The sequence below is a fragment of the Dermochelys coriacea genome, chromosome 18 (assembly GCF_009764565.3).
Source record: "Dermochelys coriacea isolate rDerCor1 chromosome 18, rDerCor1.pri.v4, whole genome shotgun sequence".
Taxonomy (NCBI): Eukaryota; Metazoa; Chordata; order Testudines; family Dermochelyidae; genus Dermochelys; species Dermochelys coriacea.
Window position 1 is genome coordinate 23,647,528 of NC_050085.1, and position 12,953 is coordinate 23,660,480.

A 12,953-nucleotide genomic window follows, 5' to 3' on the forward strand; every position below is an offset into this window, starting at 1 on the left:
CCAGCCCAGAGCACCCTCCGCAAGCCAGTGATCCACCTTACCACTGGCCCCCATGTCCGGTGCCCTTGCCTTGGGTGCTTCCCTCTGGCAGTACCCCCACTCCCTAGGAACCCTCACCCACTATCCCCACATCACCTCAGTCATGGCTACTTTCAGTTACCATCTAGCCCCCACACCCTGGGGCAGATTGCAGTGTAAAAGCCAATCATCACAGGCAACCAGGGATTTGGACTGGCTGCCCTTACCCACCCTCAGACTGTCCCTTTGCAACCCCAATACCTATATGGGCCTGGGACTAAGCCCTGCAGCCTGGGGAGTTGCTGGCCTGGGGCTTCCCAGCCCTGCCTTATTCTAGGTCCCCAGGTGAGTTCCCCTGCCTCTCTCTCTAGCCAGAGAGAGACTACCTGAGCTTCTGGCTCCCAGCCTTTGTAAGGGCCAGCTGGGCCCTGACTGGGGCGTGGCACAGCTGCAGTTACTTCCCTAACCAGCCCAGCTTCTAGCCCACAGCCCTCTCCAAGGGCTGGCTTTTCAGCCCTTCAGGGCAAGAGCAGGTGACCACCCCGCTGCACATACACACTGAGAAGAAAACATACAGTACTCCTAAGATATATTCATTTTTTTTTCCACATGACAACTTATTTTGTTCTAGAAGTAGCAGTCCTTCAAGAAACGTGTAGTTCCAAACCCTATGACTATGAAAGAAGAATTAGAAATTTGTAAAGATTTGCCACTTCTGCATTACCACAGATATACAAGCAAGCAGGAATATAGATTGGTTTCTTGTAATACACTCATGTTTATCCTCTTGTCTTCAGTCTAAAAGTCACATATTACATGTTCTCAATTCACCCATGAGAACACTACTTTAGGGTAATATTGGCTAATAATATCTAGTACTAATATGGTGTCTTACATGTGCAAAGTGCTACATTATTGCAAGACTTGGCAATACTGGCAGATCAGCAGGCTTGAATCAGCCAAGACAATTAATTTTCATATTATCCATACTTGAGAGGCAGTGTGATCTAGTGATTTTGCACAGGACTGGAAGAAAGGCAATTCTGTATTCCAATCCTGGTTCTGCTGCTAATTTACTCTGTAATCTTTGGGCGCATCATTTAATCTTGGTGTGTCTCAGTACCCCTTCTGTAAAATGGTGGTAATTATGCTTTCCTACCTAAGACTGTTAGTGAATGATATTTCATATTTCCTATGGGATATGCTGGATATCCTCTTCTCATAATCAGGCAGTATGTTACACCACATGTAATATCATTTAAGTCAATGGGACTATTTGGTGTAGGATACTAATTGATATGAGTCACAGGGCACTCTCTCACCATCCTTGATACGGTACTATGTCACAGTTTCCTTTCCTGTGCCCAGAGCTATTCAGCCATTGCACAATAGGTGATTCAGTTAATGTTTCCCCTCTTGGGGTTTGCTTTGTTTAGCCCAAACAAATGTTTTTACTGTCCCACCCACAGCACAATCAGTCCTTCCCTAGCTAGCAGGATTTCACAAATCAGTCCATCTGCCCTTCCCAAGGCTCCCACTGTCCTTATAGCCCTCAGAAAATTTTCCAGTATTTTCTGTTTTTTCTAGGGTTCTCTCGCAGACTTTCCACCTGGTTATGGGGAGAACTCCCCTCCAGATCATATCCTGACCTTGAATCTCACCTAAACTAAGACTAAGCACGCCCCCCCCCCTTTTTTAAGCAGGTAAACTTCAATCTGTATTCATCTGATCCTAGGCCTGTAATCTCACCTTGTTTACATGCTCCCTATGGTCAAAGTTTCATCTACCATTTCTGTCCCATGCATCGGGGAAAACCAGGCACAGGTGGTGCGGTGTCTATACTTCCTTAAAGGGCCTGCCCACCCTATAACATTGAGTAAAGGTAATCTAGCCCTATAAATTACTTACCATGTGAAATATGTATACTTTTGGTTACTCACATGCTTGGAAAGCCAAACATGCTTTGGGACAGCTTTCCTGTATGCTCAGTCCCATTAAATAAGAGCATTGATCTGTACATCACTTATTACAAACAGAAATAGTCCAACATAAAACATTTCCAATGAAATGCTATTCATGATACTAACTGCTCTCAAATAATCTCTTAAAGCCCAATTCTGCCAACCTTTTTCAAACTGAGGAGTGATAGCACCTTACCCCACAAGAAGTGCCACTGATTTCAACAGGACTACTTGCAAAGTAAGGCATTACTCAACATGAAGAAAGATGGCGGAATCTGGCCCTTATTTATCAATCATTTCTCCACTAAAGATCTTACATTTCATTCATAGTCCTGTTAAAGTTGTATCCATAAACCACAGATTAATAATAGACAGGGTTCAGAAAACATGGGGATGTACACCTAAAAAGCCTTAATGTGGGTAAAGGAAGGATAGACAGGCCATTCTTCAGTTCATAATTACCTTCTTAACATGCTCTGTGTGAAAGATCTTATTCTGCATGAACTGAAAAGCTGACAGTACCAGGAGCTGATCACTCCAGCCTTATACAGTATCACATATGCTAACTTTACAAGTATTTGCATTAAAGTATACTTCAAAACAATTGGCAAAAGTAAAAATTATGACATCAGATTAAGAAAAAGAAATATATCTCACAAATTCCCTTTATTGTTTGTGGAAAGTTATTTCCAGTAATTAAATAAACCAATAATTCTAATGCTTTTAGAAGGTTAAAGACCAGGGCAACTGGGATGTAGTCACAGCAGAAAGTTAAAAAAATAAACAGAATCTGTTTATATGTTTCTGTGCAATTTATTCTCTTAAATTCTATTTTACAGCTGCACTAGAAAAGCTGGAAGAATACTTCAGTATTCGCACTCTGTATTTCATAGCATACCTTGCTTTTGGACTTGGTACAGGCCTGGCTACACTCTCCAGAAATATCTATGTGGTTTTATCTTTATGCATAACTTATGGTATTTTGTTTTCAACACTCTGCACACTCCCTTATTCTCTGTTGTGTGATTACTACCAGAGTAAAAAGGTAAGTTTCCTACTACTACATGTATTTAAACCATAAAGTGCAGAAGTTTCTACACTACCCACAGTTAAGACAAACTTCTGCCAGGATAGATCATGTTCAACTAGAATTTTTTGCTCCTTTTCTTTTTCTGCTGCACATACAGTCAGTTAGAATTAACTTGTTTAAAAATCTCTTTCTACTATGTGGCCAGCCGGGTAGAAAGGGAACTGAATCTTCTTCATCTCTATTGATTTTCCTTTGCCTTCTTCCCCTTCCCAGCCTCTCTAATGCTTACTTCTTTTTCCTTCTCCCTTGCCCTCTGCTGCGTATTGCTGAGAAACTGAATTTTTATTTTCAGTTATTTTTTCATAGCTCAGTCTGTGCTGGCCAGGACACTATTAATGGTCCTATACTCATGTTTGGCAGAATCTGATCAGGAAGCATAAGAACATAAGAATGGCCATAGTGGGTCAGACCAATGGTCCATCCAGCCCAGTAGTCTGTCTTCCGACAGTGGCCGATGCCAGATGCTGCAGAGAGAATGAACAGAACAGGGCAATCACTGAGTGATCCATCCTCTGTTGTCCAGTCCCAGTTTCTGGCAGTTAGAGAATTTGGGACACCCAGAGCATGGGGTTGCATCCATGACCATCTTGGCTAGCAACCACTGATGGGCCTATCCTCCATGTACTTACCTAATGCTTTTTTTATCCCAGTTATACTGTTGGCCTTCAGAACATTGCTTAGCACTGAGTTCCACAGGTTATTGATTCGTTGTGTGAAGTATTTCCTTATGTTTGTTTTAAACCTGCTGCCTATTAATTTCATTGGGTAACCCTAGTTCTTGTGTTATGTGAAGGGGTAAATAATACTTCCTTATTCATTTTCTCCTCACCACTTATGATTTTACAGACCTCTATCATAACCCCGCCTTAGTTGTCTCTTTTCCATGCTGAACAGTCCCAGACTTTTTAATCTCTCCTCTTCTGGAAGCTGTTCTATACCCCTAATAATTTTGGTTGCCCTTCTCAGTACTTTTTCCAATTCTAATACATCTTTTTTGGAATGGGGCAACCAAAACTGCACACAGTATTCAAGGTGTGGACTTACCATGGATTTATATAGTGGCATTAAGATATTTTCTGTCTTATTATTTATCCCTCTCCTAATGGTTCCTAATATTGTTAGCTTTTTTGACTGCCACTGCACTTTCAGCAGATGTTTTCAGAGAACTATCCATGATGACATCAAGATCTCTCTTTTGAGCGGTAACAGCTAATTTAGATCCCATCATTTTGTATTTATAGTTGGGATTATTTTTCTAATATGCATTCATTATTTATCAACATTGAATTTCCAAAGCCACACTGAGGACAGGGGGATGGATGAGCTAGAAATACCACAAGCAGTCAAGACTGAGCTGAGAACTAAAGGTGGGATCAAAGAATACATATATACAAATATACATGCACCTAAAGCCTGTTTTTAGGTGCCTGAGTCCCCTTTTTAGGCACAATTGTGATTCACAACCTCCTACTCAGCTGCCGCCTAACTTTGTAGGTACCTAAACTTGCTCGTTGCATAAGTTTTGGCAGTAAGAATTCCATAGGTGCCTATGTTTCTGCTACTGAACATGCACACTGTGGTATCACTCTTGGTGTCCAGGTGCATATCTCCTGCCTAAGCTCTGGAATGATTCACAAACTGAAGAAGATGGGTATTAGAGTGCATAAGTCATGTGCGGGGTCCGATCTGGTAGGCAGTCTCGTAGCACACCTACTGAATCAGGCCCCACATGTGAGTTCACACAAAACAGCTGTGGGGAGGAGAGGAGGACAACCTCCATTTTAACTTTTAGCCTAGTGGTTAGGGTATTTACACAGGATGTGGAAGACGCACCCTTCAAATCCCCCTCTGCCTGATAAGAAGAGATTTGAACAATGTGCTATAAAATATTCTGACATGGGGCTCCCTCAGTATCTCCTTTTGAAGTTGGCCCACTTTAATTAAATGATTGAATAATTAAATATTAATTGGACTGAGAAAGAGTTAGAATGACTCTATAGCTAAGTGATTAGGACTGTGGCAACTCCCTGTTCAAGTCCATTCTCTCCTTTAGGTAGAATCATAGAAGTGTAGGATTGGAAAGGACCTTGAGAGGTAATCTAGTCCAGTCTTCTGCACTCATTGCAGGACTACATAATAATTAGACCATTCCTGACAGGTGTTTATCTAACCTGCTCTTAAAAACCTACAATGATGGAGATTCCACAACTTCCCTAGGGAATTTATTTCAGTGCTTAACTACCCTAACAATTAGGAATTTTTTCCTAATGTCCTACCTAAGCCTCCCTTGCTGTAATTTAAGCCCATTACTTCTTGTCCTATCCTCAAAGGTTAACGAGAACAATTTTCCCCTCTCCTCCTTGTAACAACCTTTTATGTACTTGAAAACTGTTATCATGTCCCCTCTCTCAGACTTCTCTTCTCCAGACTAAACAAACCAATTTTTTTCAGTCTTCCCTCATAGGTCATGTTTTCTAGACCTTTAATCCTTTTTGTTGCTCTTCTCTGGACTTTCCCCAGTTTGTCCACATCTTTCCTGAAATGTGACACCCAGAACTGGACACAATATTCCAATTGAGGCCTTATTAGTATGGAGTAGAGTGGAAGAATTACTTTTCATGTCTTGCTTACAACACACCTGCTAATACATCGTAGAATGATGTTCACTGTTTTTGCAAGTGTTACACTGTTGACTCATATTTACCTTACAAGCCACTATGACACCTCAGATCTCTTTCTGCAGTACTCCCTCCTGGGCAGTCATTTCCCATTTTGTATGTGTACAACTGATTATTCTTTCCTAAATGGAGTACTTTGCGTTTGTCCTCATTGAATTTCATCCTGTTTATTTCAAATAATTTCTCCTGTTTGTCCAGATCATTTTAAATTTGAATACTATCCTCCAAAATCCAAAGCACATCCTGGGTTAGTACCTTAACTGATCAGCTAAAGGTTATAAGGAAGCTGTTTTGTGTGAATTCACATGCAGGTTTAAATTAAATTTATTCTGGCAAAAGTAGGTGTGTTGAGAGGCCAACTATTGGATTGGGCCCCCGCATTCAATCTAGGCAGCTGAATGCCTATCTTCCCCTGATTAATTAATCACAAGCAGAGATAGGTGCCTTCCTACAGACCAGACTTAGGCACTAAATGTCAAGAGTGGGTCAGGGCTTGGCATGCATCCTTCTCATAGACATCTCCCATTGGCTAGCTTAGGTGGCTCCCTGCCTAACAGGGCTGGCTTTGTTGATTGCTTCTATGTCTCTCCCCATTCATTGTGTAGGAGGCTGGGTGCCCAACTCAGGCTTTGTGGACTACAGTGATGTTCCTGTGACTTTCTAGGCACCTAAAAGTTAGGAGCGTCACAACACCTAAATCCCTTTTGTGGATCTGGGCTAAGGAATCTCTAAAAATGTTTTATGACACCCCAGCACTATACAGCAAAAGGGAAATACCATGTCTCAACAGAAATACTGTTCTGTAGGTGATATACACTGGATGGATGGCAACCCTAAATCTCAGGCAAACTTCATTACTGCTGGAGCACTTACTACAGCTGTCAACAAGGTTGCCTAAGCATTTCCATCATAAATCATTTTTCAGTTACTCATACTTCTCAAATTTGCGTTATTAAGGGTGAATTTTTCTAAGTCTAATTTCTGCCCAAGGATAAATTTATTCTATTGTTTGCACAAAAGCAGTTCATTTTTGAGAATGGGGAGGGGGACCTATTATTTAAAAAAAATCTAAAATATGTAAATTTTATATGAACAGTTTTAGCAATGTCTGGAGGCAAAATATGAAATTGGTAGGTAAGAGCTGTGAGGAAGGAGAGGTGTATTACAGTATCCTTGTGAAAATCCATTTGCCTTGTCACCAAGTTGTGAAGGTTTGAAAATAGTAGCTTGTACATGCCTGATGGCTTTTGAACAATGGCTGAAATTTTAACATTGACATTTGCTGACTTTTGAGTGCTTAACTGTATAACCCTAACATTATTGTGATGCTATACAATATTCTACATGAACTATTTTTGCCAGATTGTCACTCTTGCCGCATGCTCATACAGGGGATAGACAATGTAAGGAGTCCCGGCTCCTCACATCACAGGGAGGAAAGCATTTTCTACAGGGCTGCTACTTTCTCTTTTCCCCTGCACATGTGATGGGCCAGGACAGGGAGTAAAGAGAACCTTGGATATGAAATGTCCTCCAATACGCTTGCCAAGTGAACTGATGTGCCAGGAAAGTAATCTTTACTATCTGTAGTGCTAGCCCAGATTATTTCCTCCCCTAGAACAAGGGGATACCCAAATTATGATTCTCTGAGTCAGAATCAGTTTCCTGGCTTCAGCATTTCCAACCCCAAACATTTCAAACAAATATCATGAGATTGGCTTTAAAATCATGTTTTTTTAAAAAAAATAATTAATTTGTGATGATTTCTATTTGCCTTCTGGGTTTTTAGACTCTAGGATACACTAGGATCACATTTCCAAGATTTTCTCCACAACCATGAGGGCTAGAAACTTCCTTTATCTATATACAAAAACTCAGATTCTCACATATTAATATCACTCCAGGAGCTTGGGAAACACTTTTTGTCACAAGACTCCCAGTAAAATTGTGAGAGTAGGCAAGATTGTTGTGTGCTTCTGTGGCAGACAACAATGCATTGCCTCTTCCTCAGGGCTTATGGCAAAGCCACAAATTGGCCCTAAATTATTAGACCCTGGTTCCACAGAGGATTGTATGCAGGCATACAGGATTGCAAAGCACTAAAGGAATGGAGCTCAATTGGGAGAAACTCTATGCCAGGTGTAACTCTTTGCAGGATCAGGCCTTATTTAGTAGTATTGACATGTCTTGGAACCACTTGCACACTCGATAAACAGACCTACCCAATTAAAGCTCACACAAATCCTTGTGTCAAATACTCTCAAACAGATGGAATTTAATCTCAGTAAACTTTCTCCTGCATTAATTTTACAAGTGACATTAACTGAACAGCACATGTCTACATTCACCTCTTTGGATACAAATATTTTTTCCAAAATTCTTAGCATGTAAATAAAGATGCAAACATGATGTAGAAAAAGATGCAAAAATTTAAGGAAAGGGGGGAAATCGGCATCTTACATTAACTCAAGCAGAATGTAGTATTAAATAAGGACATTAGACAATTTTATAATTTAAATTATTTTACGCAAAAATAGCTATTTTGTTCTTTTAGAATCCCACTGTTAAATTCTCGTTTCCCCATTTACACTTAAACGATAACTGAGTAAAACATGGGTCACTATATACAATGGTAACTGAGATGTCACAAAACCTGTGTTTATTGGCATCATCTGCTAGGGCAATTGTCAAATTCAGATTCCTGGGTAACTGGAATTAAATTAGCTTTTTATACATTATAAATTGTAAATATTGTTTCTTTTTCCTTATATTCCTATTATTATTACATTAAGTGTTTCAAACCTTGTTAATATTGACCAGAGACCTATTAGAGAATTCATAGCTTTCCTAAGCATCTGTAGAGCAAAAATGACATGATTATGGTTGCTTCTTTGTGAGTACAGGGTTCTGCATAACATCAGTGAAAACAGACCAGTCTTATTAATTTATTTCTACTGCTTGTTAGAAAAAATAGGAATGGTAGCAGAGACACTGGAACTGTTGGTTGGCAGGTTCAGGAAGATATCAAATGCATCAGTTTACACGTGGAAGTTATTTTCTCCACTGCAAGAGTTAAAAGCTAGTTTTATTAAATGAAGGCTTAAAATCTGCAAAAAATGGATGGCTGTAGCTCCCTCCCACCGGTGAGTGGATTTCTGCTTGTTACTGGTGAATAGATTTCCAGTAACGAGTATTAACATTATCAGTCACTGTTCTAGTTAATGGGCTAGAAGTGTCTGCTGGAATAGTCGTGTATTTATCCTGTTGTTTAGCTAGTAAGTGTTTGGCTGTACATACTGGGCCAAATCTTGCTCCTATTGGTATCAGTGGGACTTTTATAAAATGATTTCTGTGGTAGCAGGATCAACCTCACATTCAGAATTTCCAATGGAAGATTTATCACATTAAGAATTCTATTCTCCAATTGATGTTGACCAGAGAGAAACAACTTTTAGTAGCATTAATGGTGTATACTTGTATTAAGGGGAGAAAAGATTCCCCAGCAGACCAATTCAGGAAATGTTGGAGTTTCAAAAGGTAGAGAAGATCATTTTCCTTTCTGCTGAGCTGTTTCCTTTATGCACAACTGCCTTCTCCTATGGCATTGCCTTGGTGGTCCAGCATTAAGAGAATAGTCCAGAGAAGAGATTAGTTTGCTAATTAGGGCTGTCAATTAATCACAGTTAACTCATGCGATTAACTCAAAAAATTAATTGTGATTAATCACACTGTAAAACAATAGAATACCAATTGAAATTTATTAAATATTTTGGATATTTTTCTACATTTTCAAATATATCAATTTTAATTATAACACGGCATACAAAGTGTACAGTGCACAGTTTATATTATTTTTATTACCAATATTTGCACTGTAAAAATAACAGAAATAGTATTTTTCAATTCACCTCATACATGTACTGTAGTGCAATCCCTTTATCATGAAAGTGTAACTTACAAATGTAGGAAGAAAAGGAGTACTTGTGGCACCTTAGAGACTAACAAATTTATTAGAGCATAAGCTTTCGTGAGCTACAGTTCACTTCATCGGATGCATTACAAATGTAGGGTGTTTTGTTACATAACTGCACTCAAAAACAAAACAACGCAAAACTTTAGAGCCTACATGTCCACTCAGTCATAGAATCATAGAACCATAGATTATCAGGGTTGGAAGGGACCTCAGGAGGTCATCTAGTCCAACGCCCTGCTCAAAGCAGGAGCAATCCCCAACTAAATCATCCCAGCCAGGGTTTCTTCTTGTTCATCCAAATGCAAAGAGAAACAAGTTTGTTTACATTTACAGGAGATAATGCTGCCCACTTCTTAATGACAGCTTCACCTGAAAGTGAGAACAGGTGTTCGCATGTCACTGTTGTAGCTGGCATCGCAAGATATTTACATGCCAGGTGCGCTAAAGATTCATATGCCTCTTCATGCTTTGGCCATCGTTCCAGAGGATGTATTTCCATGATGATGATGCTCGTTAAAAAAAATGCATTAATTAAATTTGTGATTGATCTCCTTGGGGGGAGAATTGTATGTCTCCTGCTCTGTTTTACCCACATTCTGCCATATATTTCAAGTTATAGCAGTCTCAGATAATGACCCAGCACATGTTGTTCGTTTTAAGAACACTTTCACTGCAAATTTGACAAAATGCAAAGAAGACACCAATGTGAAAGTTCTAAAGATAGCTACAGCACTCAACCCAAGATTTAAGAATCTGAAGTGCCTTCCAAAATTTGAGAGGGATGAAGTGTAGAGCATGCTTTCAGAAGTCTTAAAAGAGCAACACTCTGATGCAGAAACTACAGAACCCAAACCACCAAAAAAGAAAATGAACCTTCTGCCAGTGGTATCTGACTCAGATGATGTAAATGAACGTAAGTCGGTGCGCAATGCTTTGGATCATTATCGAGCAGAACCTGTCATCAGCATAGACACATATCCCCTTGGGAATGGTAGTTGAAGCATGAAGGGACATATGAATCTTTAGCGCATCTGGCATGTAAATATCTTGTGACGCTGGCTACAACAGTGCCATGCAAATGCCTGTTCTCTCTTTCAGGTGACATTGTAAACAAGAAGCAGGCAGCATTATCTTCTGCAAATATAAACAAATTTGTTTGTCTGAGCGATTGGCTGAACAAGAAGTACGACTGAGTGGAATTGTAGGTTCTAAAGTTTTACATTGTTTTATTTTTGAATGCAGGGTTTTTTTTACATCTACATTTGTAAGTTCAACTTTCATGATAAAGAGATTGCACTGTATTAGGTGAATTGAAAAATACTGTCTTGTTTTTTACAGTGCAAATATTTGTAATAAAAAATAAATATAAACTAGAACTGTACGCTTTATATTCTGTGTTGTAACCAAAATATAGTGGAAAATGTAGAAAACATCAAAAATATTTAAATAAATGGTATTCTATTATTGTTTAACAGCTAATTGCGATTAATTTTTTGAATCGCTTGACAGCCCTAGTGCTAACCCTCAAACAAGTGGTTTTCAACCTGTGGTCCTTGGACCCGTGAGGGTCTGCAGATCCTAAGATTTCCAAAGGGGTCCACACCTCTATTGGAAAAAGTTTAGGGGTCCTCAGATGAAAAAAGGTTGAAAACCACTGCTTCAAACCAGTACTACATTCTCAACAATACTGGTGTAAATTCAGCAACTACTGGTGACAGTAATTCCTTACTCTGCTAGGTTTGGGACATCAATGTGTCCTCCTCTGTTAAATGTAGTGAATGCTGCATATGGATGTTAATTATTGAAAGTCTCATCTTGCAGGTTTGCATTTAGCATATTGTTTTACCGTGTTAACAATTCGCATATTTTGCTCTGGTTTGCTAAACTACTCTCTATATCTCATATGGTTTTCTTTCCCTTTGAACAGTTCGCAGGATCGACTATCGATGGTACCAAGAGGGGGATGGGCGTGGATATCTCTCTTCTGAGCTGCCAGTATTTCCTAGCTCAGCTTCTTGTTTCTATAGTGATGGGACCCATAACTTCCATGGTGGGCAGCGCTAACGGGGTGATGTATTTTGCCAGCCTCGTCTCTTTCATTGGCTGCTTGTTTTCCTCCCTGTGTGTCATATATGAGATTCCAGCCAACGAGGAGATGGCTGAGGAGCAGCAGCCGTTGGTGCTGAGCGCGTGACGGGGCCCCAGCTCCGCAGTGCGGGATCTCTGGGGCGGCTCGATCAGCCGGCGGAGAGGGGCTGGCGTCGGCCGGGGAAGAGGCACCAATCCGTACGAGGCCCGCTGGATGCTACAATAAAAGCGATTCAGACAAACTGCGTGTGCCTCCTCATTACTCCGGACTGCAGGTGCTGCGTGCCCCGCGGGAAGACTGCCCCGATTCCCCCTGTGGCTCCGCCAAACACACACAGAGGCCGGTATGGGCGGAGGAGGGGCAGCGGAGGGCGCCTGTCCCAGAGACCGCCCCATGTGGGTGGAATCCACCCCCCTCCTTTCGGTCATGTCTGACTGACGTCTCGTCGGTCGAATCTTCCCCAACGGGTTATTGGAGGAGGGGTCACGGCCTTAGCGTCATAGGCCCCGCCCCCCAAAGTCCAATGCCCTTGGTTATTGCTAGGACAAGGGGGCCCCTCCAGCCACTGATTAGCACCTCCTATTGGGCCACCGCCCGGATTACTCATGGTAGCCAATGGACTCCGAGAGTGTTGTGACATCACCTCTGATTGGCTACTGAGATGGCGTGTCCTCCCTCAGAGGGGGCGGGGCGGGGCGGGGCGCCGGCTTTGACTTGACTATAGTATTCAGTGTATCCCCTCGCACCCCCATTGTCCAGTTCGGTAGCTGCTGCTCCCCACGAGTCCGTATCCGGGTTCTCTTGCAGCACTTCGCAGGCACCGGTGTAGAGTGAATCTTTGGGAGCCCGGAGAGCGGGGGTGCTGCTGGCTGGGCTGAGCTCCCGAGTCTGTGCCCGGCCCCAACCGCTGCTGGATCCCTCAGCCTGAGCCTGATATGGGAGTGTGGCAACCTGGGCCCGGGGGGGTGTCTTAAGAATTCATGCATAGTAATGAACAAAGGATCTTTGGTACTCCAAGTATATGGAGGATCGCAACAGAAAACCTATTGTCTTTTAAGATAATCAAATCGTTTGCACTGAAAAACATGTTGAGTTACCTAGAAATTTTTCAACTGGTTTGTGACCTGCTCCACAACCAATCCAG

General features: G+C 41.2%; 1 protein-coding gene across 7 annotated transcripts in view; it reads left to right on the plus strand.

The window, feature by feature from the left end:
- Positions 1 to 12,047, plus strand: part of SLC45A1 (solute carrier family 45 member 1) — a 78,014-nt gene extending 65,967 nt beyond the window's left edge. For 4 of the 7 annotated variants that reach the window (XM_043499980.1, XM_043499981.1, XM_038377152.1 and 1 more), the window contains 2 exons: positions 2,819 to 3,024; positions 11,648 to 12,047. In XM_043499980.1, the coding sequence (XP_043355915.1) occupies positions 2,819 to 3,024; positions 11,648 to 11,914 (473 nt within the window). In that variant the 3' untranslated portion in view covers positions 11,915 to 12,047. Of the gene's footprint in view, positions 1 to 2,128; positions 2,779 to 2,818; positions 3,025 to 11,647 lie in introns of those variants that run through there. The other 3 variants (XR_006276348.1, XM_038377154.2, XM_043499982.1) reach the window with 3 other exon arrangements.
- The last annotated feature ends 906 nt before the right edge of the window (positions 12,048 to 12,953 follow it).